Below are 20,567 nucleotides of genomic sequence, written 5' to 3'. Positions count from 1 at the left end.
CTAGTGAGCTCTAGCGTCCCTAATGCAATTGGTGCGTGATGATGCCACCGACCCCTCCACCGGCGCCCAGTCACAAGTGGCGGAATGCCTGCGCTGGCTTCCACTCTGCCTCCCCCCAAACCCACTACCGAAATATGAACTTTTCCAGGCATGTTAGAACCTGGTCCCTTCGTGTCCACTTTTCGGTCAAGTCTCCTGCGACTGCTTTCATTTTGACTCACTGCAGCAGCAGCTGGCCCTCAACCAACTATATACGAGAGAGCCCGAAGACAAGAGCTCTGGAGTCAATGGATCTCACATCAGCTCGTTAACACCCTCGACGTTGTGCAATAAAAACCACCCACCCTCCGTATTTGACGCCGCGCATCAGCAAGACTTCGCCCTCTCCAAGTCAATTTCGGCCTGGATGGACACCATGGCCTACAAGGATACAAATACCAACGGGCAGACTCAGACAGCCTCTCCACGACTCCGTCAGTATCCCCCATACTTCCCTCTCCTTCCCTATCTCCCGCCGCTGTGCCCATTTGGCCCTCTCGCACAACCATGATTGAACGGCTACTAAATCCCGTAGAGAGTGCCAAAGGACAACCTGAAAACCCTTTCGCCAAACTCGTCCCCGAGCAAGAAATCGTCATTGTTCCCTCCTTCACCCTCGAATCCGGCGTCGTCCTCAAAAACGTCCCCGTCGCATATACCGTCCGTGGCCAGCTCTCTGAAGCCGGGAATAATGTCCTGGTGATATGCCATGCCCTCAGTGGCAGTGCGGATGTTGCCGACTGGTGGGGACCTTTGCTGGGAGGGCCTGGCCAGGCCTTTGACGTGACGAGATTCTTTGTTGTCTGCCTGAATAGTCTGGGGAGTCCCTATGGCAGTGCCAGTCCAGTGACAAACAAGGATGGCGACCCGACGCAAGGCAGATATGGCCCAGAGTTTCCTTTAACCACGATAAGGGATGACGTGCGGTGAGTGAGAGAGGTGCAGGAGGGCAATTGGTATAGACGGCTGACGATTTTTGACAGGATACATAAAATTGTCCTCGATCATCTCGGTGTCCGACAAATCGCATGCGTGGTCGGCGGGTCTATGGGAGGCATGCTGAGTCTGGAGTATGCGTACTTCGGGAAAGACTACGTGCGGAGCATTGCACCCATAGCCACGTCGGCGACACACAGTGCCTGGGGCATCAGCTGGGGAGAAGCTCAACGGCAGGCGATCTACTCGGACCCGAAATATGAAGATGGGTATTACTCGTTCGAAGAGCCTCCAACCGCCGGCTTGGGCGCAGCCCGCATGTCGGCTCTCCTCACATACCGCAGTCGGGATTCGTTTGAGGCTCGCTTTGGTCGCAATACTCCAGATCTGTCGAAGAAGCCCTCCATCAATCAAGGGCAGAAGACCAACGGTGTTCAAAACGAGCACTGGAGCATCCACAACGATGGGCATAAACTGGCCAAAGGATCCCGCGATTCTCGCCCTGCGTCCCGCAATGGCGCTATGTCCGAGCCGCCATCAGAGCGCCACTCGCCCGAGAGTGAGGAGCGACCGGCGACATTCAAAGACCCACAGTTCAACGGGGCTACCGAGTTCGTCATACCTGTGCCTGTTGTCGAGAAGAAGACGTCCAGACCGACTCATCATTACTTCTCGGCACAGTCCTACCTGCGATACCAAGGCACCAAATTCGTGACCCGGTTCGATGCAAACTGTTACATCGCCATCACGCGCAAGCTGGACACCCACGATGTGTCGCGGAACCGGGCCGCCACCGTCAAAGAAGCCCTCGCGCAAATAGAGCAACCAGCGTTAGTACTGGGGATTGAGTCGGACGGTCTGTTCACCATTGCGGAGCAAGAAGAACTGGCTGACTGTATCCCCAACGGACGACTCGGCAAGATCGACAGCCCCGAGGGCCACGATGCCTTCTTGTTGCAATTTGAGCAGGTGAATAGCTATCTGCTGGACTTCTTTAGAGAGGTGCTACCGGACATCATGAACAAACCAGGCGTTGGCGGACCAGACGGAGAGGTCAAAGATGGAGTGGGTCAGATGACCAAGTCGAGTACGTTCGGCGAGGCAGAGGTCGGCGACTTGACTGCTTGGTAGTCAGTCAGATCATGGTGCGGCTGAGGAGGGATTCCAGACCAGTTCAACTCTGGCTGGATCCTGGAAGCCAGAAGGCACGAAGGATGAGCGTTGCGGTTGTATATATTATGTATCATTGTCGTCAGTCAAAATGACTGCATTCACAATATACCCCCAGGATATGACATGGGCATGATGGGCTTGGAACATAGAAAATGCAATGGACAGCTATTATTCAATTGAGGGATTGTCGTCTTCATCTCGCTTCATTCGGAATACGACTATGTACCGTACCGTTTGGCGGGAGGACAAAGGGCCGTCAGCACCATCATCGTCATAGTCTTCAGTGATTACCGCTACCTCTGGCTACCGCCGGGCAACGTGTTGGGGCTAGATGGTCGCGTGCTCTGGGGGAGATTAAATATAGACACTTCGTACGGGACGATGGATGGGATAGGCGTGAATAGGGCAGGCGAATCGTACAAGGTACTCAGTACAGTGCATAAGAGTACCAAGGCGGGTAGGTGACACTTAGCATAATGGGCTTGTGCGAGCTTACGGCCAAATCTTGGGCTGCTTGAAGGAGTCTTGGTATCTGGGCGCAGGAGGCCTCGCCAGCCTTAGTTGGGTGAGTGGTGTCTTCTTGTCTTCCTGCTCAGGGCCATTTCCTCAAGCCAGCCACTCAGCACGATGCGCTTGCAAGACAGAAACGACAAGATCAACGAAGCCAGCCACAGGGATGGATGCGCCAAAGGCCGGTGCGGCCAAGTGCGGGAATAATGCAAGGCAGATCCGTTTCAGCTGTTGCCTCGTTCCCACCCTGGGCCACTGGCTCTTTGCGGGCGGAGGGGCTTCACGGCTTCAGGGCTGCCAGGCTCCGTCAGGCTGTTACAAAACCCCCCGAATGCCCCCCCTGGTGCCCCCAATTAACTAGTCGCGGTGACCTGCATCTCCCTGTCAGCATTTGCGGCGCAGCAAGCACCAAAAGCCACCGAGCTGCGTCTAAACTCTGTTCAATGTCGACCTTAGATTTCCATCTCTTTGTTACTCTTTGAAACTCTTTGACACCACCCAGACGCACGACAATCCCCTTTCGCTCTCTATTCTCGTATTCCCCGCCCTACCTCGATCTGAAAGACAGCCTCACACTGAGCGCGTTCACTCTGTCACTCGTTTTGCGACGCACGCCACTCTAACCTGTCACTTCTCACCCGTCCGCTCACTCTCACAAACTATACTTTCTCCTTATTCAGCCGCGCCGAACAGCGATGCGAATGCGACTCAGTCTTTGACACGCCACAAAAAGAAATAAACATTCAAGATGGGCTGGCCAAAGTGCAATTCGACGGATGAGGACTTATCGATTACCGAGGAGCCTATATGGGATGGCCATACGTTCCATACCATCGGTCTCTGGGTTGCGGCAATCTTCACCATCATCGCCCTGGCCGTCTCCTTCTTCCTCATTCTCATGCACGCCACGCATTACCTGAAACCCTGGGAACAGAAGCACATCATTCGCATCCTCTTCATGATCCCCATCTACGCCGCCGTCTCGCTCCTCTCCTTCTACTACTACCGACACAGCGTCTACTTTGAAGTCATCCGAGATTGCTACGAAGCTTTCGCCATTGCCTCCTTTTTCTCGTTACTATGCGCATACCTCGCTCCCGACTTACACCAACAAAAGATTTACTTCCGAACAATCACCCCGAAGAAATGGGTTTGGCCCATGAGATACTTTCAAAAGTGTACCGGGGGCCCTGAGAAGGGTTGGTTGAGGACACCCAAAAGTGGGTTGACGTGGTTCAATGTAGGTTCTTTCCCTCGCCTCGCGATCACTTTACAAGACTGACTCTGTTTAAAAGGTGGTCTGGGTCTCCATCTTCCAGTACTGTTTCATCCGCGTTTTCTTCACGATTGTATCAGTCATCACGCAGGCCGTCAACCTCTATTGCCTCGAGTCGCTGAATCCCGCCTTCTCCCACATATGGGTCATGGTCTTCGAAACCATTTCCATCACCGTCGCCATGTACTGCTTAATCCAGTTCTACATTCAGATCAAGGACGACATCCGCCAGCATAAGCCCCTTCTGAAAATCACCGCCATCAAATTGGTCATCTTCCTGAGCTTCTGGCAGACCATTGCCATCTCTATCCTCACCAGCGCGGGATTTATCAAGGCCACCAAGCGCATCCAAACCCCCGATATCAAGGTCGGCATTCCGGCGTTGCTTTTGTGCATCGAGATGGCCTTTTTCTCCATCTTTCACATATGGTCCTTTAGCTGGAAACCCTATGTGATTGGCTCCAAGGAACAGATGTCTGAGACGGTCGCTGGTGAGGGGTCGGCACGGGCTTCATATAAAGGAGGCTTTTTGGGAATCAAGGCCATTTTTGATGCCTTCAATGGCATGGATATGCTCAGAGCTACGGGTCGGTCGGCGAAATGGCTGTTTAAGGGACGCAAGACTCGACACAATGACCCGAGTTATGACTTGTCAAGGAAAGATACCGAAGGAAGTGATTTTGGTGCCCATGGCCAAAAACTGAACCCCTTGAACCACCCAAGCGCTTACACGGGTGCTGCGACCAAACCACCTCACTACAATGCCGCCGGAGACGAAGAAGGCGCCACTCTACTCGCCAACAGCCAGAGCATGCCAACATCACAACAGCCAATTGTGGGGACAGGCAGCGATGGGGGCCATGACTTCTACGATTCGAACAATGTGAGCGATATTGGGCTTGCGATGAGCTACGACGACAAATACAACGGCCGATACGACCCACCCTCATACCCTCCACCCACGCAACGGCCCTATGCGCCTTATCAAGGGTCAACTGGAGGCCAAGAAAGCGGCGTGGTGTCAGTGCCGTATCCTGTATCGCGGGCAGGAGAGGAACCAAGCTCACACTTGGGGGGTGGTCAAGACAGCAGGAGATTATACATGACGCCCCCGCGGAGTCCGGACCCAAACACGAGGAAAGCTGATGGGCCAGACGGGGTGGCAGGGAACGGGGCATTCTTCTAATGACAAAGTTTATGCGGTTTTGTGCTACGGTTTGGAGCTTCGGCATGTGCAATAGGGATCAATGCAATGACACGAACCTGATGAGTTTTCCAGCTCAGGCAATGGATATTCTTCTTTCCTCCTTTTGACCTGTCCCGTTTCGGGGATTCTGGCCGTTGATCGGTTGTTTGCTCCCTTTATTTCCCTGTCCTTTTATTCCTTTGTATACCTAGGTAATCCCCCTTGATAACCCCTGGATTAGTGACCTGGTTTGGGGGAGGGATCACAATCCCCAACACAAGGGGGAAATGGGGGATACAATGTTCCGTTCTTGCGAGTAAAGCAGGTCTTTTTTTTTTTTTTTTAATCGTAATTGTTGCGTGCGTACGTGCATATGTCTACGGTGGTTACTGTAAACTGAGCAGATCGATAGAGAGATGGACATAGACACCCAGGTATGCAGGTGCCTTTTCTGTCCCGCATTCAAAGCCCCCCCCCCTTCGCCATTCGTGGTCTTCCTCCATATCCGACCAGATCAGAATAGACCGGCCTCCCCTGGTTGGAAGAGAGGTACTTGATCTTTATTTTTCGTCGTATAAATCATGTGGGTTGGTTGGTTGGGTCCATGCGTGTCGGTTCCATCGACGACTCCCGAACAACACCAGGTCGAGATCGCCCCCGCCTTTCCTGACAGGATAATTGCGTGGACAATGGTTCCGACAATCTGTTGTTGTTGGTTTTTTTTTTTCCTCCTCAAAGAAGCTTTTCCCCTTTCTTCGCTCGTCGGGCTTGTGGCTCGCCTGTTGCCAAAGCTGCACACCCCCATCGTCTGATCCCGTCCAGGCTGTTCAAACCGCGTTAGGGAAGCCCCCCGGTCCGATTCTTCCCCCTACAATTTACTCTTGCTGCCGTCGGCCGGCTGCTGGCAGCACTCGCCGGCCTTGCCGACGACGACCTCGGTGGCGGGCTGGTGGTGCATCTCGCTGACGAGGGTGGAGCGGTTGAAGGTCTGCTCGCTCGGGGGCACGTCGAGGGCCGGGTTGCGGTCGAAGAAGTTGACGGGCTTGAGGCTGACCTTGAGGATCTCGCAGGGCATGACGGGGAAGTCCTCGATGCGCGGCACGTGGTTGATGCCGAACTGGATCCACACGACGATGTCGGTGTCGACGACGCTGTCCTGGCGCGCCGCCCAGCTGCGCACCCCGGTGCCGCCGCGGCTCTGGTTCGTGTACCAGCCGCCCGAGTACAGCTCGCGGTCCTGGTGCGTCGTCACGTAGATGTTGTGGTCGGCGAACTCGGCGCGCTTCCAGTTGTACGAGCTCGGGAGCGACAGCATCTTCTGGAACGGCGGCGCGTGGATCTTGTACGCCACCGGCTTGCCGTTGACCGGGTTGCGCACGCCCGTGTTCTGGATCTTGAACACCCGGTTCGCCTCCGGGTTCAGGTCCAGGCCCTGCGCCCGCTCCACCAGCGTCTCCGCCACCTCGTACGCCACCCCGTGCGGGTTCCAGTCCTGGGACAGCGGCAGCGCGTGCGCCTCGTCATACACCAGCCGGTTGTTGTGGCCCTCGATCATAGGGTCCACGCGCAGCGAGAAGATGTGCTGGTGGTGCACCGCCAGGACGCCCGGGTGGACCACCGTGCCGAAGGGGACGCCCACCTTGTCCAGTTCGTGGTCGATCGGCTGCGTGGACAGGATTCCCGTGGCGCGCACTTCGTAGATGAGTTCGCCCGCCTGGTTGAACATGAAGGCCAGGATGTACTCGTAGTTGCTGACCGTGATGATGCTCTGCAGGACCAGCTCGCGCTGCCGGACCACGGCGGCGCGCCCCGTGCGGTAGTTGGTGTGTTTCCAGCCGATGCCGGCGTCTTGCTCGTGGACGCACACGCAGTTCTCCAGGGGCGTCGGTACGCCCTTGTCGTCGGTGATGACGGACGAGAGATATTGGATGTGGCCCAGGCAATCACACCCGAGCTGGAGGTTGTTGGCCATGGCGCCGGCGCCGGCGTCGCCCAGGTCGTACGCCGACTTCTTGTGGAAAGGGTGTCGGGGATCCGCATAGGGGATGTTCATGTCGCTCAAGCTGAGACGGTAGAACAGCGGGCGCGAGTCGTAGCGGACGTCGTACAGCACCATGCCTTCGCGCTGGTTGTAGCCGACGCGGAAGGTCCATTTCTGCCACGCCAGCACATGGCCTGTCTCGCCCACGGGCGTGAGGCTGAAGCTCGCACCCTCGGGCTGGATCACTCTCAGAGGTTTGAGATCCGTGCGCAAGGTCTGGTACTCATTGACGTATTCGTTCGCCGGCTTGGCCTGGTAAGGTCTCGGCTCATGGATCGTGTTGTCTGCCCCCGTGGGGAGATAGTCGATGCGGATGACTTTGTATTCGGTGCAGTCCAGCACGGGCGAGATGGGGAGTGGGAAGGCGTAGTGGTTGCTGTCGAGTTCCGAAGGGTTGCTCGGGTCTCGCATGTACAGGAAGACTTGGTACATGCGCTCATCGTCGTTGACGCCGTCAGAGCCTATCCACGGTCCGACATCAGCATGGGATATTCAGAGTGAAACCCAGTCATCTCTCCATGTTTACAACAATTGCAAACAGCCACCTCAGACTCGGAGTAGACAAGGGGATGACTTGGAGCTTACCATAGATCCAAGGGTCTGCACACACGGCCGTCCCCTCGGGCAACTTCAACTTTTTGATGGCCTCCTTGACGCCCTCATCCTCCAAAGCATTCTTCTCCACCTGGAGGATCTCGTCGTAGTCGCCGTTGCCATGCAGATTGGGGCCCAGCCGGACATTGCTCTCTACCGTCCGAGTGGAAAGGTTGACGACTGCTTCGTGAAAGCGGTTCTATGTCGTGGGGAAAAGATGGGTTGTCAGTCAGCTTATTCTCGGAGCATGATGTGTCTCCTCGCTCTGCCCAGCCCGTGTCTAAGGAGTGAGAAAACGAGAGACACCTCTTCCGGAGCCTTGCCTCCATCCTTCCGTACACGTGATTGATGGAGCGATGAACTTGGCTTCTCACTCACCGTGTTTCTGATGTAGTAAGACACGAATGCCTTTCGAGGAATGGCGGGCAGAGGCGACCCAGCATGCTCGGCCTCGAGATACGGGATCATGGACTTCTTGGGGGGTTCGTCCAGAGTGATGACCTTGAAGCGGAGGTCGATTGAGGAGGGCCACACCGACCTCATCAGCTCGGCCGTGGTGGATATCTCCGCCGCGGTGAGAGGGCATAGTGGGTGGGCGACGGGATATGTGGCCACCGACGGCTTGGAAGAGAAGTCCTGGGAGACTGCTGCCATCTTGGAAAGACCTGGAGAGATGAAAGAGAAGGGAACTGTGGATGGAAAAGAGAAGAGCGGAAAGATAGGAATGATATGTATATCCAAAGCCCACCCACAGTGGTTCGTATGCAAATGGGGACCCCAAGGGCCTTATCTGAATGGTCCACCCGCAGCGTGTCTGACCCTGTGAGGATTTGCTTAGCCGAGAGTAATAGCCCGTGCTCTCTCACCAACCAGCTGGGGATCGTCAACGCTCCGTTTCCCTTGCCTGCTCGATCGAGACGGAGGTCCACAGCACAATGCATCAGCTCTGCTTGCCACTCGATGGGGTCGTTGGAAGAGCTGTTGGCCCCAAACAGGAAAGAGAGCTCGGTCACAGCAACCAATCCTCCAGAATTGCGACACGGTCGATGCTCATCCGTTGAAGTCGACAGGGCGCCAGTGTGCAACAGCCAAGTCCCTTAACTGTACAGGGCAAGGCCACCCGAACAGCCAGTGGGTGGCCCGTATCAGTGCCGCAAATGTCCGTCTACGTTGATGTTGCCCAATCCCAGCCAGGTGTGTCCGCGTTGATGATGATTTGGCCCATGACAACATGTATTTCCAGCATGTCGCTATTGAATCTCACGTTCCAGGTCGCTTGCCTGGCAGCCGGATCAGATACTTGGGCCGTGATTCGCCGGCCTCGCCAATATTGTTGCTCCATGCCTCCTTGATGGTTTGCTTCGACTTATCTTCGTCTAGATGGAACTTGCTGCCCACTTGGAACCATCCATTCCCAATATCAAACGCCTCTGCAAGTCCGATCGCATAGCGAGGATACACCGGTGGCGCCACTTGGATGCAATCAAGTTGTTCAATGAGTTCCTCGATGGGCATGGAATACGCTGCCGTCATTACACGGAATGGCTCGCACGAGTGTGGTGGGATGTAGAACTGGTTGTGTGCATTCACTGAATACTTGTCAATGACGTTGTAGGTAAAAAGATGGAACGTCGCAAGGTGTTTGGACGCGACGTGCCCGTGGCCTCCGCTATCTTTGACCACCAGAAGTCGGTCTTTGACTCGGTTTCCACTGACCGGTGGTTCTGGTGCTTGAGACGCGGCATGGGCGACTGCTCCTGCAACATTTGGTGGCGGTGGCGGAGGAGCAGGAAGAGGTCCTGACGCTGGCGGAGGTGGTGGTGGGTGAAACCATGTGGGCGCAGATGGAGGAGGCGGTGGTGGCCCATTAGGCACGCACACTGCTCCAGGGAATCCATTTCCTGGCGGCATGAAGAATGGACCAGGCTGACTCGGGGGAGGGCAAAATGGTCCTTGACACGGGGGCATCACAGAATACGGTGGAGGAGCAGCAGCAGACGACGGCGGTCCGCCTGGAGGTGCGCCCTTGTTCGGTGGCCCTCCATCACGGGTCATGTAATGATAAACAGTCTTGCCAATCAGGCCAGGTCCTTGCGCTGGGAGTGGCATCGCAATCGGATAGTAGGGAGGTGGTACACACGCCATAGTTGAGGCCGCTGACGACGTTGTTACGCTTTTAAGCAGGAGAGGGACTGAAGAGGCTGGGGGGAGTGCCAGATGCCGTTTGGACAGTTGTGATCGAAGAACGAGGGACAAGCAGAACATATTTAAACAAGTTGCCATCCATGGTCCTCTGTCACTGATCCTGCGCCAACAACAGACTCTGACTGTGAGAACCCTGGCTCTTGCAAACGACCGGCTTCATGTCATGGCCGTGCTGTGGCGACAAGGTAATGCAGTCAGATGGTGCTGATACTGCCATGCAGTGACAGAGAAATGGACCATGACTGAGCCAGACATATCTATGGCATGCCTATCTCAAGCGAAACGACCAGATATTGACTCCGAGCTCTGCAATTCCAGCAGCGGCAAGGGCAGCAGCGACCTTGTCGAGACAACACACAAGGGCCGGTACTGGACCGTTGCAAACAACAGTAGTTGGCGGTCCTCGGGATCTGATGCTGTGACAAATAAGCAAGACCATGACTGAAAAGGATGGCAAACCAAGGTTGACCCGTGGCCAGTCTTCACCAGGACTCGACCTCAACTGGCCGCCACAACTGCGAGTCCGTCATAGATCTTCTGCTTCACCCGCGTGAAATCATCCATTCTGTTCGAAGTCATGGCAGTAGCACTGACCGGCACACCTTCTAAGATGATCTTCCCTGTGCCGAGCTTTCGTACCGCTATCATCCCGTCGACTAGCAGGGTGCCCTCGCCCCGGAATTCAGCAACATGGCCATCCAGTGCGATCAATCTCCGCAGATCAGCTAGACGCATGTCGCCGACGTGAATAGCATGGGAGACTGATCTTGTCGATGCAGCCAGGCTCGCAGGCAGAACATCGAGGATCGGTTCGACAGCAGGCGCCCGCATCGGGCCAGCTGCAAGAGACACCTCTGTGTCAAATTTCTGCTTCTTGGTCTGAGGATCTTCCTGCAGATTATCTCCCGAGGGTTCGCCCTTGAGCTGTCCCTGAATAGTCACCACTCCCATATTTTTAACATTCTGCCAATGGAGCGTCTTTGCCAGGTCACGGCTGAGCTTGACAACCCACGCGTTCGTATCGACACTCGCATCAACAGTCTGGCCCTCAGCAGGAGTAAAGATTTCCGTGGATCCTTCGTCTCCTGCTCCCACCGCCTTCATTCCGAGGAGCTCCTTGCAATCAGTCGCCAGAGCAAGGGTGTCTGAAGTATTTCCACCAACGAGGATCAGTTTTTTGGGTCCAATCAAAGGTATCAGCATTTGCAGACTGCGCTGATCGTGTAACCCAGCAAAGTCAACAAAGGCCAATCTGGCATTGACCGTAATTTCCGAGGTCGAATACACCACCTTTGCTGGCCCCTGAAAGCCTTCTCGCTCAACTTGGACATCTTCGTCCGAATTCTCTGCGTCCGAATCCGCGGCGGACTCGCCAGATGTTGCAATTGCTGGCCCTCGATTTTTCTTATGTTGTGTATGCCTGGTGTCATTCGCCTCGTCCCACTTACGCTTCTGTCCAAGCTGACCTCCGGCTTTGGTGTCGTTCGCCGCGTCTTGCTCTTCTTTCTCCTCCTCTCTCAAGAAATCTTCCGGCTTGATGAAATCCCCAAACTCGTCGCCACGCCTCCGTGAGTGTGTATATGGAAAGAGGCCGTTTCGTCCCTTCTTGTTCCGTACATCATAATCATACACGCCTTTCTTGCGGACGAGGATATTGACTCCTAGATCTGCATCGCTCAGTGCCAGTTTATTTCGTGCTCCGTGACCAAGAGCGGCCGAGACGTTCAGAACACGACCCTGTTGTTCGTCGTCGGACTCATCCGAGGAGCTTGAGCTGGATTCATCGTCGATATTATCGTCCGCACCAGCCTGGTCTCGTTCGTTGGCTGAAATCAGAGAATCTTGCAGCTGTCTCTGGGTCGCCATGTACTGCTGATATCTTTGATTTTCTTGTGTGTTCAATGCCGTCTTTTCTGAATTCCGTAGCTTCAGCGTTCTCCCTCCACTTTGTACCTGCTCCAGCCATTCGCCCGTTGGGAGGCCTTTCTCGAGAGCAACGCCATCCTGGCGATCTTCATACCAAGTCCAGAACACCTGGCTCGGGCTTTGCGATCCAGGGCGCATGTACAGTCGTTCGGTTAGAACCACCAGATTCTCGGGTCTTTGGACCACATGCTCCAACAGTGACCTAGAAAAGCCCCAATCCATTGTCAAATCACTCGCAAGGATGACTCGAGCTCCTTCTGCTTTCAACAGCCTTTCCAGTTGGTTTCTGCGCTCCACGATCTTGACGTTTTGAAACTCGAAGGGTCGTGAAGGTTTGGACGTGCCATTTATCTGCTTGCTGCCACTCCTTCGGTGCGTCTGCGCTGGTGCTGGGTTTTCGTCTTCACCCTCAAATTCTCGCACGATGCTGTCGTCCATCCATTCGAGCAGACTTCTGGCGTGCCGAAGAGTGGCATTGCCGGATCTACTGGCCAGGTACACTTTGGCAGGCTTCAGAGAGGTGGCATTTGAGGGATCGGACCACGCTTTTTCCAGGATCCAAGCCAGTTCCAAAACTCTTGCGCTTGAGTCGGTGGGAATGAGCACTGTGCCACCCTTAGCGATACAGACCTTGATGTGCGCCAACAGAGCTTCGTCACGAGCTCTCCGACCACCAGACAGCGCGGCTCTTGTCGCGCCAATACTGCTGCAGACGAGGGCAGTAGGCTTGCGTAGTTGTTCGATGACTTCGGCGCCTCCAACACCTCCGAACCAGGCTGCTCCGGCTATGACATTCTCCCGGGCTTGGTTCCAATCTACAGCGTACACAATCGACTCCATCCCATATTGTATGTGCCATATTGTACCTCCTAGTGTATGACCAGAATTATAAGCCGTCAACGTAAGACCCTCGATCGGTGCGGAGAATGAAGAAGGTGTAGGTTGGTGAGGTTGTGAATACTTGAGGGGCGTGATCAAAGTGAAATATTTGTTGATTTCTTCAAATGTCGGAGCCTGGCGTAGGATATGTGAACGGGCTTTGTCGTCGACGCTCGTTCCGTCTTCCGGGGAGCCTGAGCCTGGAATGAACGTGGCTGCCAGTGGAGAGGAGGAGTAGAGGTCTTGGAGGAGGGTGCGGCCGAAGGCAATGACGGGTGGTGTAGCGTAGACGGGGATCTGAGTGAAGACGGGGATGTGTTTGCAGCAGTGTGCAAAGGCGCCCAAGTGAGAAGTGGTGGGATGAGTGAGGAGGATGAATGATAACGTAGAGGCATGTTTCTCGATCTCGGCGAGCTGGCGAGTGTCGAAACGTTCGTCCCATCCGACGTCCACCAAGATTTTGATGCCACCGTCCAACTCGAGGATTGACTGCGAGGCTCGAGACGTGCTCTGCGCCCCGAGCAAGGGAGTGATGGTGAACATAACGGCGCGTAGTCCGTGGCGGAATCCTTTTCCAATCAAGGATGCGATAGAGGTCTAAGGGCCTCCATCAAGGCCGGCGCGTCCTCGACTCACGGGAGGATGAATATGTCGAGAAGAGGCCGCAGAGGATTCTTTGAGATGTGGACGCAGTTTGCAAGCGGGAGGAAAATCGAGCCAGAAATCAGTTCTGTCTGACATTCATTTATGCTTGTAGTTCGGCGCTGTCTGTGTCGACTGTAGCATCAGACCTGACAAATTAGACATGTCTGACAGACCGAACTCTAGAGACTCACTCGGAGAGGCACAGACAAGGCTATGCTGAAGACAACCCTTTTCGACAGTCCTAGATCACTTTGAAGTCATCCTAACTACAAAGTCTCTGTGCGCACTCCGCCACTACCACTACCATACCAGAGGACGATGAGCTCCCGTGTGCCTCACTCTAACGCAATCGGAGCCTAGGTTAGTGTCCCTGGTTTCCGCCGCGAGGCTGATGCCCCTCGTATTTACCTCGCTATATCTGTGAGAGGAAGGACGAGCAATCCAATTCGTGAGACAGCATCACTCTCTTTTCCAGACTGAAATAGACCCACATCATGCCCTGGGTGAATCAATGGAATGAACTAAATTTATGAGAAATCTGAGCAGACCAAAGTCTTCTGATCCAGTCTCAAGGCGCATTGAGAGGGCGGTTATTGAGTCCGCGACTCCAACTTTTTCCCGTCTCTCGAGGACAGGATTTTAATCGCCGGAGGACAGGGAGGACAGCATGTCTTTGGGCAGTCAAGCGACGGGCAGACAGCGGCTTGATCCAACCCATTGCCGACCTCAAGGCTCTCGGTCACTACAAGTGGAAGTCGAATCCAGCTCCGAACCAGCCACCTCGCAAATACAGTCCGACCAACGCCATAAGCCTACTTCTGACCCAAGGGAGGCCAAGTTTCTGGCCTCTATTGAGAAATTGAAATCCAACATCTCCACCACAGAGGGCCTTCTATCCAGGAAGCTCCAAGAGATCAAAGAATTAAAGTCATTCCCTGGATCAACCGCAAGCGGAGGTCACCAAGAACCACAAGAGCCGGCCCCAGAAGCTGTTCAGAATCAACACGACTCTTCTGTCCCTGCGTCGTTGTCTGCAGAAGACGAGAAAGCGGCGCTCGCTCATGCACATTCCATCATCAACAGGCACATTTCGCTTCTGAAATCATACAACGAGATCAAGAATATCGCTATGGGGATGCTAGGCCTTATTGCGGAGAAGGAGGGCAAGAGGCTTAAGGATGTGATGGACGAACGGGGAGTAAATAAGGATGACTGAATCGGCCGAGGAAGATCCTGGACAGTTAGCAGTGATGGAAAGTGGGAAACCTTGGGGCTCCGGAGTAAATGGCGGGAGAGGTTTGAACTGAGACACATGCATGGTACAGTCTAACCAGGCAGTGCACCCAGTATTCAAGTTGCTGGCAGACTACAGGTTGCCAGCGATTCGCTTGAAGCTGCCCTTCATCTCTTTCGAGCACATCGTTTGACTCTTACCAACAGTGGCGCTCCGACCTTCAATTGTCCTACTAGCTGTGTATGACCCATTGTCCGCTTCGCCGTTATCGAATAGTGTTGACTTTTCAATTTTCTGCCACTCTCTTTACTCGTACCAGTATAGGTTCTAATTCACAAGGCCATCGTGTCTGATTTCATTCCTCTGCAAGAGCAGAACGGGCTCTCCAAGTTTGTCCACGACAAGGTGTCACTTTTGCGTAGCTAGGAGCGAGGTGATCCCTTTTCTAAAGCCAATTCTTTGGTCGCTCGCATTCCATGAATGAGCTCTTTACCTCTAGTAATAACGATATCCATAGGACAGGAGTGAGGTGCCTGTACAAGTAATTTCCCAAGGCGGCAAATTGAACCAATTCTGCCTTCCAAAAGCTATCCCAACAACCCCAAAATTAAAGAATCACCGCTGCTTTTCTAGACTCTGTAGACTGACCAACTCTCTATACCTTCCCTTCAATGCCATCAACTCATGGTGGGTGCCCTTCTCCGCTATTACACCTTTGTCGAACACGTAAATGATGTCCGCTTTCTGAATCGTGCTTAGTCTGTGTGCCACCGCAATAGTTGTTCTGCCCTCAGCAGCGAAATCTAGAGCAGCTTGCACAATCTTTTCAGACTCGCTGTCTAAAGCACTTGTGGCCTTGATTGTATCGTTAGTATAGATAGCTTCTCAACATGAAAACTCATCTTGGGTACTCACCTCATCCAGCAGAAGTATCTTAGGGTCGCGGAGTAGGGCACGGGCAATGGCAATGCGCTGTTTCTGACCGCCCGAGAGCAGTGCAGCTTTGCTGCCAACGTCTGTGGCGAAGCCGTCTGGTAGAGACATGATAAAGTCATAGATATTTGCGTCCTTGCAGGCTCGGATGATCTGCTCATCGCTGATTTCGCCTCTGTCGACACCGAGCAGGACGTTATCCTTGATGGTGCCTTGGTATAGTGTTGGCTCCTGGGACACCAGAGCAAGATGCGAGCGGTAGTCATTGAGGTTGAGGCTTGAGATTTCCTGACCATCAACATAAATGCCACCTGCGAGCGGGTCATAGAAACGCTCCAACAGTGCGATAGTCGTCGACTTCCCACACCCAGACGCGCCAACAAGGGCGATATATTGTCCAGGTTTGACGGTCAAGTTTAAGCCACGCAGGACGGGGACCTCTGGTCGTGTGGGATATCGGAAATGCACATCTCGGAACTCAATGGTGCCTTCGACATCAGTGATTGGTGCGCCGTCGTCTGACCACGGGTCAATGGAAGGCTGGCGGTCATACAGCTTCTTCAATTCAGCAGCTGAATTCCTTGCCTTGGACATGTCTCCAGCAAATGAGAAGACGGTGCCTGCTGATTGTGCACCGAAGATGATTTCTGAAAAGACAATGAAAAATTGGAACAGACTGTATTCCCCTCGGACCAAGAGTTTGCCCCCATACCAAAAGCCGAGAGCAAATGCCAAAAACATGGCGGATTGCGATGCGGCGTATAGGGAGGCATGCTTCAGGTTCGACTTGAGAGAGTCGCGCAATTGAGCTCGAAGCTGGCGCTTGTACTCGTCGTAGATCTCTCGCTCGGTCGTCAAGGATGCAACTGTTCGGATGGCATTTGTGTGCTCGCACGCATATCCGGCCGACTTTTCGTAGTGCTTCCGGTTTGCTGCACTGAATTTGGCAAGAACCCAGAACCTGAGGAAGCCCGTCCCAAGGATGACGGGCAAAGCGCACATGCACACCAGTGCTAACTTCCAGCCGATGGCGAGCGCCACCACAATTGCAACAATCAAAGTGGATGAACAGCTTATGAGGGTCCCCAGTGTCGCCCCAGAAATTGACGCAAGGTGGGTAGTCTCTGTTGACAAGAAAGACGTAAGGGCGCCAGTAGAGTTTTCGTCTTCGTCAAAAAAGGCAATGTCCTGTCTCAAGAATCTTCGGAATGCACCGTCTCGTGCGCGCTGAATCAAGCTCTCACTGCAATAGGCAAAGGCGATACCTTGTATGCACATCGCGAAGAGATCCACGAATGCAAGCATCAAATACATTAGTGACCAGAAGTTGATATCATGCCGAATCTGGTGACGGAAAACCAGTGGTTGGGACAGCGCGACGATGCATTTGGCGAAGAAGATACCTTGGACCGGCTGAGCGGCCCCTCCGATAGCCGTGAAGAAGAATCCGATACACATAATCCACCACTCTCTTCGGTTGAAGCGTGCAATGAACATGATAAGAGTCCAGAGAGAATAGTGAGCTTCCTTCTCTCCTTTTTTGTCGGCGAGGACGTTAGAGGACACAGATTTGCCGCTTCTTGTCCTGCCTAATGCGAGCTTCTCGTCATCGGGATCTACGATCCCGGCACTGCCAGATTTGGTGGACTGGATCTTGGTGAGTTCGGCTTCGCCGGCGACCGTCTCTTGCTCAGACTCCTCGTCCTCCTTACTGCCGATGCGCTGAGCAGAGACCAAATTGAAGTAAGCTTGTTTCCGTTCCAGCAGCTCGTCATGGGTGCCTTGCTCCACAATCCGTCCTTGTTGCATGACCACAATGTTGTCTGCAGTTTTGATAGTTGACAACCGATGAGCAATCACAATAGTAGTTCTGCCTTTCGCTGCAGTGTCTAGCGCATGCTGCACTATTTTTTCCGAGCGGGTATCAAGTGCACTTGTGGCCTATGTTATCGTTAGCATGGACAGTCTCTTAATATGAAAACAGTTTTTCGCTACCGACCTCATCCAACAATAAAATCTTTGGATCACTGACAATAGCTCTAGCGATGGCGACACGTTGCTTTTGACCGCCAGACAAAAGGAAGCCACGTTCGCCAACGTGTGTCTCGTAGCCGTCAGGAAGAGAGGAAATAAAATCGTGGGCGTTTGCTTGCTTTGCGGCATCGATTATACGTTTCTGCTGCTGCTCGTCTGACTCGTCCTCGTACTTGGAACCGACGAGACCATTTCGGATATTTTCTCTGATGGTCTGGCTGAAGAGAACCGGCTCTTGTTGGACAAGGGCAATCTGTTGTCGTAGCCAGTGGAGGTTGAGCGTGCTGATGTCGTGCCCGTCAAGGAGGACCATACCACCCACAGGATCGTAGAACCGCTCTACCAACCCAACTATGGTCGACTTGCCCGAGCCAGAAGCTCCGACAAGCGCGGTTGTCTTGCCTGCGGGTATGACCAGACTGACGTCTTCCATGACCACAACTTCAGCTCGCGACGGGTAGATATGCTTGACGTTCCGCAGTTCGAGAGTTCCTTCAACTTGATCGAGTTTTTCGCCGTTGTCGGAAAGAGGATCGATGGGGGACGCTCGGTCGATCGTCGAGTAGATCTTTGACGCTGCGCCAACACCAGCAGCAAAGTGTTGCATATGAGGCCCAACATTGCCGAAAGAGAAGGCACCAATCATGACGGCAAAAATGATGGTCAAAATTTGGGCAAGAGTGACCTCGCCGTCGACCAGAAATCGCGAGCCCATCCAAAATGCGAGACCGTAATTCAGGAAGAGGAGACACAGCATGCCTCCGATCATGCAGCCCAGCGCGCTCTTGCTTCGTATGCCCCACCGTCGAGCCTCCAAAAGGTGGACATTGTACTGCTTCGCAAGCTTGTCCTGAGTACCGAAGGCAACTGCGTTCCTTATCGAAGCGAGTACTTCTTCCGCCACCGAGCCTCCCAGTGCATATGCTCCCAGGGACTGTTTGTTCCATCCCGCCATCTTTTTACCTCCAGAGCCCATGACCAGGATAATGGCGAAAACGGTGGAGGTGCAGATTAATGTCAGTTTCCAATACTTGACGAAACCGATAACGAATGCTGAGAAGAATGTAGCGACGCCAGTCAGGGTCAACCCGACTTTTTCGCTGATGGCCTCTTGGATCAGATTCGTATCGGCGGTGATGCGGGTCGTAACCTCTCCAGCCCCCAATTTGTCGAAAAATCCGATGTTCTGTCGCAAGATTGCCCTAAGATATTGCTCTCGGACTTTGGAAGTAATGTGCTCGCCAGTGTAAATGAAAAGAACGGTTGATATGTAGACCAGACAGAACTCTCCAATAGCCAGGTAAATAAAGTAGAGACAGTATCGTGTAAGGGTCGAATTGAAACTTGAGGAGAGATTATTAAGGACGAGTCCTTGAAAAGTACCACTGAGATTGCCAAAGACGACGGTCATCAGAGGCATGACGGCGCCGGCGCCGATTGCACTGAGGCATGCTATGACAATGAAGACCTTGTCCCACGTAGTTGCGTAACGGTAGAGTGTCCAGTACGAGACTTTCACGTCCGGGACATCCAGCTGCTTTTTCAGAATCGCCTTTTCATGCTCCGGCAAGTGGGCCAATGCCGCATCGCCCTCTGGTACATCTCGAATCTGAACAATCTTCGAGTCTAACTTGCTGAGGTCCGGACGAGCGTCTGAGTCGGAGGATTGGGATGTAGGCGAAGTGGGCGACGTGGGCGAGACAGCAGCAGTGGGAGATTTGGGATTTCCAGAGACGGGCGTAGAAGGACCGACTGGAGCGGCAGGACTCTTCTCAGAGAGCGGTTCGGTGTCCTTTTGCTGATCTGTGACGATGCCCAGTTGTGATCTCTCCTTCTCCTCAATGTTTTGTTCAATGGCAGCCGCGCCGCCGGGCAATTCGCCCTGGCCACTAGGATTCATGTTGAGGTCGTCTCACAGCACCGTATGAATAAATCTTCGAGGGAAAGCTAGCTGAGCATCGTGGGCGAAGGGAAACTGAACAAGAAAAAGGATAGGCGACAGGGCAGTTCGCGGCCGTGTGAATACGTGAATACGTGTAGGTAGCAAGTGGGGGAGTTTGAGCGCGGAATCTGAAGGGGCCGGACTGCAGAACGCTGCAATTCTTTTTCGTTCTTTATATGCAAAAAAAACTAAGGAGGGGACTTATTAGAGACAGGACGGACAATATGGAAGTGACGACGATATGTACATGGCAAACAGGCAACAAGGGACAGAATCTCGGGCCCGAAAACAATGAAAAGGGATCGAACAAGTATGAGTCGGACTTTTCAAGATGGCGGACTCGGGAAACCAAAATAATTCGAGTTGGCCTGAGGCCCATTGGCCGATGGGGGGGAAGAGGGCCACAAGCATGGGTGATGGTGGTGACGGGTGACAGTAATTGTGGACCTGGGCGCTGCTCGCGTGCGAATTGGCGATAGTCTGGCGACGTCTCATGCCTGTGAGGATTGCGCCACGGGCGGCCTTCTGGTGGGCAGTCGCCCCCTAGAGGGTGCTTGGGTCTAGAGCCCGCGTCCTTTCCGGGCGGTTTGGGCTTGTTTGAGCTTCTCTCGCAACGCCTGCGCAACAAGAGACGTGGGGAGGCTCGCTTGCACCATGGGCTGAGGCTCGTATTCCCGCGTTTTTTACCGCTCACGGTTAATCACTTCCCGCTCGGCTCCTTGCGACTTGCACAACGCTTCATAAAAGCCTATTTGTGCACCTCGATCATTTGGCCATAATACGGAGTGTCCCCAATAGGCAAGATTCCTACAATTACTTCAATTATTCGCGTCTATCAGAGAGTACTAGTGTACGAAATACCCATGAACGTCCAAGATAGACAGTCCTCGCGGTTATACGAGGGTCCCGGTCACTGAATGGTCGAACTATGTTCCAACTTAACTTATGGCAGTCGCTCCTTGTCACTATGTCGACTTTACCCATATAAACGAACCCGATAAATCACAAATACGG

At 53.7% G+C, this 20,567-nt stretch overlaps 7 protein-coding genes across 7 annotated transcripts; 3 read left to right on the top strand and 4 right to left on the bottom strand.

Annotated features, from left to right (window-relative positions):
• The first annotated feature begins 139 nt into the window (after positions 1-139).
• Positions 140-2,379, top strand: PV07_07386 (homoserine O-acetyltransferase). The gene is made up of 3 exons (XM_016394460.1): positions 140-473; positions 577-965; positions 1,023-2,379. The coding sequence occupies exon 3, from the start codon at positions 1,087-1,089 to the stop codon at positions 2,104-2,106; it is 1,020 nt and encodes a 339-aa protein (XP_016247879.1). The 5' UTR covers positions 140-473; positions 577-965; positions 1,023-1,086; the 3' UTR covers positions 2,107-2,379.
• Positions 2,380-3,022: 643 nt separating this feature from the next.
• PV07_07385 (uncharacterized protein) lies at positions 3,023-5,350 on the top strand. The gene is made up of 2 exons (XM_016394459.1): positions 3,023-3,898; positions 3,954-5,350. Exons 1-2 carry the CDS (start codon positions 3,407-3,409, stop codon positions 5,118-5,120), a joined length of 1,659 nt encoding a protein of 552 aa, XP_016247878.1. The 5' UTR covers positions 3,023-3,406; the 3' UTR covers positions 5,121-5,350.
• A 638-nt stretch (positions 5,351-5,988) lies between these two features.
• Positions 5,989-8,409, bottom strand: PV07_07384 (uncharacterized protein; the record flags this gene model as incomplete). Its single annotated transcript, XM_016394458.1, has 3 exons — positions 5,989-7,622; positions 7,747-7,954; positions 8,134-8,409. 3 exons carry the CDS (start codon positions 8,407-8,409, stop codon positions 5,989-5,991), a joined length of 2,118 nt encoding a protein of 705 aa, XP_016247877.1.
• A 606-nt stretch (positions 8,410-9,015) lies between these two features.
• PV07_07383 (uncharacterized protein) lies at positions 9,016-9,900 on the bottom strand (the record flags this gene model as incomplete). Its single annotated transcript, XM_016394457.1, has 1 exon — positions 9,016-9,900. One exon carries the CDS (start codon positions 9,898-9,900, stop codon positions 9,016-9,018), a length of 885 nt encoding a protein of 294 aa, XP_016247876.1.
• Positions 9,901-10,458: 558 nt separating this feature from the next.
• PV07_07382 (uncharacterized protein) lies at positions 10,459-13,308 on the bottom strand (the record flags this gene model as incomplete). Its single annotated transcript, XM_016394456.1, has 1 exon — positions 10,459-13,308. One exon carries the CDS (start codon positions 13,306-13,308, stop codon positions 10,459-10,461), a length of 2,850 nt encoding a protein of 949 aa, XP_016247875.1.
• Positions 13,309-14,077: 769 nt separating this feature from the next.
• On the top strand, positions 14,078-14,756 carry PV07_07381 (uncharacterized protein; the record flags this gene model as incomplete). Its single annotated transcript, XM_016394455.1, has 1 exon — positions 14,078-14,756. The coding sequence occupies one exon, from the start codon at positions 14,078-14,080 to the stop codon at positions 14,624-14,626; it is 549 nt and encodes a 182-aa protein (XP_016247874.1). The 3' UTR covers positions 14,627-14,756.
• Positions 14,757-14,944: 188 nt separating this feature from the next.
• Positions 14,945-19,848, bottom strand: PV07_07380 (uncharacterized protein). The gene is made up of 3 exons (XM_016394454.1): positions 17,577-19,848; positions 15,560-17,518; positions 14,945-15,499 (listed from the first exon to the last, which is right to left on the bottom strand). Exons 1-3 carry the CDS (start codon positions 19,509-19,511, stop codon positions 15,260-15,262), a joined length of 4,134 nt encoding a protein of 1,377 aa, XP_016247873.1. The 5' UTR covers positions 19,512-19,848; the 3' UTR covers positions 14,945-15,259.
• Between the last annotated feature and the right edge of the window lie 719 nt (positions 19,849-20,567).

This window comes from Cladophialophora immunda (assembly GCF_000835495.1).
Source record: "Cladophialophora immunda strain CBS 83496 unplaced genomic scaffold supercont1.4, whole genome shotgun sequence".
Taxonomy (NCBI): domain Eukaryota; kingdom Fungi; phylum Ascomycota; class Eurotiomycetes; order Chaetothyriales; family Herpotrichiellaceae; genus Cladophialophora; species Cladophialophora immunda.
This window is presented reverse-complemented; position numbering and strand designations above follow the sequence as displayed.